We start from the raw sequence: 6,625 nt of genomic DNA on the forward strand, positions 1-6,625 counted from the left end.
ATCCCATCCTTATAAGCGAGCAAAAGAGTTTGATTTTTGAGAGAAACAGAAATAGACAACTAAATGAATTTTGAGCTGAACTTATGTTATTTCACTGCTAAGTCTTCTCTTGTTTATACTAAGTTCAACCTTGTTAGACCTTCTACAAGCCTACAACGACTGCTAATTTTTCTATGAAAGATGACAACTACTTTAGACCATTATACATTACAAACAGGCTAAAGAAGCTAATTAAACTAATGCCTGGTATATCCTATCATTCCCCCACAAACTCAGGGTGACTAAAGACGAAGTTCAAACAAAGGGATATTCGCTTTACACTAAAGACTTCCAAATATAATCTATATCTACATAAAATTGGAGGTCATTCAGTAGAGGCAAAAGATCATTCTTACAAGTTACAATGGAAATGCAAACCACATCACTATGCAAATAGAAAGAGAGTTAATCTTCAAAATAAAATTGACAAAGCAAAATTCATATTATCAAATGGTTACTTAATTTGCCAAGCACTTGATCACAAATATGATATGTGCAACCGGCAAGCCACTTCCAATACAAAAAGTAAGAACCTCCATAACAGTCCTCTTGGGTCAAATCAAACAGAAAAAGTTAATTATGTATGCTTCTAATTGAATGAAAACTTTCCTTATAAATTACTATTTGACTCATGTCTCCTTCGACACCAAGCTCCTTAATCGTCTGTGTATCCAAATTAAAACAAGCTAGTTCTCCATCTTTTTTTATGAAGAATATGTCACCATTTTTCCCTGCTTCGATGGGATACTTAACATGAGGCAACGACCCAACAATGAAGAGCTTAGTCCACGATTCTTTTACACCAATTTCACCTAAAATTGATACGTGAAGGGTATTCGTCTCCCCACTATATGATATCAAACCAATGGACCGATTTAACATCACCAACTGCCTCTTCACCAATCTAATATCAAAAGTATCATCAATATCCGAGGGCATGGGTGTCGTAAAACACACTTCATTGGTCACGTCAAATGAAACAAAATATGTTTCACCATCATCACTATCTTTTTCAATTTTATCCCACCAATGACACATTCCATCCATGTAGAATCGGACAGTTTCTTCTCTTGTTTCAGGGGACATCACCATAGACATGTCAACATCAAGTTTCTTCCAAGAGTTGCTTCTTAGACTATATATCTCCCATAAGGGTTCCATGGGTACGTCTTTCCATGAAGCCTCTTGCTCAGACAAGCCCCTAGACATAATGTCATAGAAAGATAGGCTATCAAACTCTACATACCGAATCACCTTATAATCATCCATAACATGATCATAACCAAACCCATGAATAAAAGCTTCAAACTTCCGATAAGGTAATGACTCAACCGGACTAGAAGGGATGACAATGAATTCCTTGGTGGTTGGATTCCACAATACAGCTTTTCTCTCATCATCCAATAAATTAGAGAGACAAAGAAAGCCATTGATACTAATAGACCCCAAAATATAAATATCTTGGCCAAGCACTTGAAACGGGAGTGACAAATTTAATTTAACCCTATTCTCAAATTTCTCACCAGAAATGAAATACAACGTGGACTGGAATAGGGGTTCAACCACGGGCCTAACTACATTGTCCAACACGATAGTATGCCGTAAGATGAGAGATGCATCAGCATGATCAGAATGATTTCCTTGTATGATTCGATTCCGGTAGATTTTCATGAAATAAGGGTTTTGAAATAACATTGACCATGATTTACATGTAGATTCAAATCGCTTCAAAGATTTAAGAGGCAAATTTGATAGAATGGAGATTGCAACATCATCAGGTATGTGATTGCTAACCTTACCGGTAGCCGGCGTCGCAGATTTCTCCATCTCCGACGATATGTCTGTCTTGCAATTGGAGACCACCGTTAAGCACAATAGAAATAGCGTGATTTGAATTTTGTTCCGGTTCGGTTGCAACCATCGGTAGAAAATCGAGATTCCAGTGGAAACGAAATTCTTTTCTTACTCTGTTTCGGCTATACTTTATTTTGGTGGTGATTTATTTTTGGCGTATTTGATCCAATGGTCCCTCAAATAATTTCAAGTTTTTATTTTGGTCCTACAATTAATAAAATATACCTTTTGGTCCTCAATTTTTCTTCCGTTTGTCAAATAAATCCTAACAGTTAAGTCTAACCCCAAATGTATATGGTGAACCAACATTGTAGATAGTCCATCGTAGACTTTATTAATTTGTCCAATTTTAATCCTTTGATCTTTTTTTTAAAAAAGAGGACCGTTGGATTACACATATCTATTTTATCTTAGGATGTACCACTACCACCTAACTTTTCTTCATTTTCCTCATCCTCATCTTCATCAATCATATTCATACATTCATCACAACAACACATAATTTTTTTTATTTTATATATATGGTGGACCATCACAACAACCCAAATTCATGATTTTCTTCCTATACACGCGGAAAAAAAAACAAACATTTTCAACCCTCAAACCTCTTCTCTTCAATCACACACATAATTCATCTCCAAATTCCCAATTTCTCTGCCATTTTCACAGTGTTTACGACCCATTTTATAAAATCTCGTTTTTGTCTAAGTTTGTGTCAAAGTTTGGATTTTTATTGTGGTAGAAGTACCCATGAGACCCTTTTCGACAGACAACAGAGTGGGTGGAACATAAGCTGGTTTCAATACAGAAATTGAACAGAAAACGCAACTGAGTGGGTGGACCATCACTTTATTCCTTCCTTGTCTTTCCTTCTCCCAAAACAACAACAAGTTTAGGAATTGGGAAATTCAATTTGGGGATTTTGGAATTGGGAATTAGGGTTTGGGTTTGTTTGGAATTGGAATTGGAATTGAAATCCAATATTTGAACGAGAGAAGGAAAGTTAAGGAAGTTTTTTTATTTTTGTTTTACGGTTGGGGCTTGATGTTGGTGGAAGCAACAATGGAGAAGATGATGGTGTTGACAGTAACGAAGAGGTATGGAAGAGTGAAGCATAAGAGGAAGAAGTTCCATAGGAAAGTGAGGTTAGTGGTGGCTGATGGAAGAAATGATTTCGAATTTCAATCTGAACACCGTGGAAATAACAGTGAAGGAAAATAACAAATTTTTTATTGTTTTTTTTTTCTTTCTTCTGGGTTTGGGGTTGTTGTGATGAATATATGAAGATGTAGAAGAGAAAAATGAAGAAAAGGAAAAAAAAAAAAGGTTAGGTGGTACTGGTATAGCGTAAGATAAAATAGATATGTGTATCCAACGGTCATCTTTCTTTAAAAAAGATCAAACGGTTAAAATTAGTCCATCATAGATATTATTTGGGTTAAACTTAATTGTTAGGATTTATTTTGTAAACGGAGGAAAAATTGAGGGACCAAAATATACGTTTTATTAATTGTGGGACCAAAATGAAAACTTGAAATTATTTGAGCAACCATTGGATCAAATAAGCCTTTATTTTTTTTTAATTTTTTTGACTTGATAGATGAAATGGTAAAGTCATCATAAACTCACACACACAAGTGAAGATGTCGGATTTGAACCCGGTCATGACGTACATAACAATTTCGACATTTCTCCAGTTGAGCTACGACTTGTGGACTTTGGTGGTGAAATTTTAATATTACTTTCTTTAAATATAAGCACCATTAGCAATCTTCATTAATTTTAAAAATGGACCAGTTATTGACCCGACAATGTTATTGGTTCATTAATTGATTGGTTGAATCAATGGGTTATTGGTTGAACTAAATGATTAAATTGGTTAAACCGAATAACTCGACTGTATAAACCAATCATTATAATTCTTTGGTATATATATTCAATTGAATTGAACTGAGTGACTTATAATTAAAGAATTGACCATATACCTTCCTGAGTCCTTTAAGTTTCTAAAGTTTCAGATAGGTCCTTTAAGTTTCTAAGGTTTCAGATAGGTCTTTTAAGTTTCGAGTTTGTTTCAGATAGGTCCTTTCTATCAACATCTGTTAAGCCAAAGTTTATTTGATAGAAAGGATCTATCTGAAACAAACTCGAAATTTAAAGGACCTATCTGAAACCTTAGAAACTTAAAAGACCTATCTAAAACAAACGTGAAACTTAAAGGACCCGGAGAGATATTTGGCCTAAAGAATTTAAAAAGAGAAATGATATTTGAACAACCATTTTTAAACAACTTTTATGACAACTCTCTCTCATACTCACATTCTACTTTTATTCCCTCTCTTTCCTTTTCTCTTTCTCTATTGTTATTGTCCAATGAAAAGAGAGAAAAAAAGGTTGTCCCTAAAGTTGTTTTATTTTGGTTGTCAAAATATCACTCCTCTTTGAAAAAAAACTATGACACCTATAAAATGTCCAAAATCATTAAACAAACTTATATAATTTCACAAACTTATTTTTAAAATTCAAACCCATTGGTCTTATCATGTACTTCCACTGTCTCACAATATTAGTTGTTTAAGGTTTGAGCACGATTATTAAGGAAATGATTAATTATAATTATTGGAGTAGTTAAGTTGAATGAAATTCAATAAATAAGGGTATAATAGTGGGACAAAATAATAAATGATGTATTTGATATTCAAAAGTGACAATTATTTTGAGAAAAAAATACTAAAAAGACAATTATTGTGAGACGGGGGAACATAATTTATATCTAATGAAATTATACGGTATTCAAATAAGTATTGAAAATTCCTTAAAAAAAAGGTTAAATATGTTTAGTCCTTACATAATTTTAATAGTTATTTTAGTCTCTAAAAAAAATTTCTGCATTTAGTATTATCCCACCTCAATTCAATTTTTTTTAATTTATGCTTAAACTCTTGTGTTTTTGAACAATTTTTTACTGACGTGTCAAGAACATTACTAAAAGTTCCTCTACAAAAAATTGTCGCAAAATTTAATTTCTACGTCCAGATTTTGTTAATTTTATCTTTAACTTTTGTCGTTTTAAAAAATTCATATTTAATTCGTTTCATGTTAAAAAATTCTAAATTTTACTAAATGAACCTTTCATAGTGTTCTAAACTTGTCTCAAAAAAATCGTTTAAAAATTTAAGAGTTTAAGAATAATTAAACAAACTTTGTTGTAACAGAGACTAAAATTAGAAGTAATTATTTTTTGTAGGGATTAAAAAACCTATTTAAATTAAGTAAGGATTAAACTTATAAGTTTCCAATTTTATAGGGACCAAAAACAAATTTAACCAAAAAAAAATAAGTATTGAAAATGTCTTAAAATATTTTTTTCAAAGGAATAGAAAACGTCCAAACACCTCTTTTTGCACAAAAAAAAAAAAGCAATAAAAAAACATATATAACGGACAAATTTATTTAAATGTCGTTTTGTTTTCTCTATAAACATTTTGCTATTTATCTTTCAAAAACAAAAAAACATTTTGCTATTTATGATGCTAACTGACATGATTATCATAGTAAATGTTTAGAAACGAGCTTTATATGCAATACTTAATGTAGTGGAATAGTAAGTTGGTTGTAATTGGAAGGTTCCGTGTTCAAACCTCACAAACCCCAATTTTTTTAGTAAAATGAAAATCTGTTTAATAAAACATATCACTTTGTGCCCCCTTCAAATGAAAAAAAAAAGGATGGATATATGCCCCTTGTTGAAATTTAATGATGGAAATGCTCTCATCTTTGATATACGATTTGGCGAACAACGTCCTTTTTCAATTTTTATTTGATGTTTGATAAATCATTTCACGAACAACCTTTTCTCAATTTTTTTTTTGTTTCGTTTCTTTTTTTTTTTTTCCATTTGTTTTAATTGATTTTTTAAGATAAAATTTTAATAATAAATAAATTAAAATTAAACTTCTTTAAATTAGAATTAGCCTAGAAGCCAAGGTTTCAAACAACGGCAATGGTCTCATCACGGTCAAATTAAGAATGTTGTGATTCCGGTTGTTGCCCTATAGATTGTGGTCGTTGCAATATGATTTCTTATGATCGACGATTTGTTTTTTGCTTTCATAACAGTGTGTTGCACTCGTAATAGAGTTTTGCGATTGAATCAACATTCTGTTACAATTATAACAAGCGTCTCTCTATGATTTATCTTCACACCCTAAAAAAAGTAAAAACGGTAACAATACACCTTTATGTCGCAACCGTTTTCTAGGTAAAAACATCTATTAAAACCTTTTTAATAATGATGACTTTAGCAAGGTTTTAAAAATGGGTCCATTATTGTGAAAACGGCCGCGACAAAAATGTGTAGGCCGCCGTTGTTACTGTTTTTACTTGTTTTCACAATGGGAAGAAGAAAAATCACAGCAAGACACTCGTTGTGACCTTAACAAAATGTTGATTCAATCGCAAAACTCGGTTATGAATGCTACAAAAGCAAAAAAATAGAATGCCGTTCATAAGAAAAATAGAAAATGAGAGATTATGTTAAACTATTTATATCCCTTATTTCATCTATCACCTATTTTTCGTGTTGTGTAAAGTTGTAATAATTATATTTATCTTATAATATATAGAAAAAGAGTGTGTGTATATATATATATATATATATATATATATATATATATATATATATATATAATATTATGATAGTATACATAATTTTAATATATTCGTGCATTGT

At 31.5% G+C, this 6,625-nt stretch overlaps 1 protein-coding gene across 1 annotated transcript; it reads right to left on the reverse strand.

The window, feature by feature from the left end:
• Positions 1-404: 404 nt before the first annotated feature.
• LOC11445656 (F-box/kelch-repeat protein At3g06240) lies at positions 405-2,050 on the reverse strand. The gene has a single exon (XM_003594087.4). The coding sequence runs from the start codon at positions 1,864-1,866 to the stop codon at positions 613-615; it is 1,254 nt and encodes a 417-aa protein (XP_003594135.2). The 5' UTR covers positions 1,867-2,050; the 3' UTR covers positions 405-612.
• Positions 2,051-6,625: the final 4,575 nt, after the last annotated feature.

This window comes from Medicago truncatula, chromosome 2 (genome assembly GCF_003473485.1).
Source record: "Medicago truncatula cultivar Jemalong A17 chromosome 2, MtrunA17r5.0-ANR, whole genome shotgun sequence".
Taxonomy (NCBI): Eukaryota; Viridiplantae; Streptophyta; class Magnoliopsida; order Fabales; family Fabaceae; genus Medicago; species Medicago truncatula.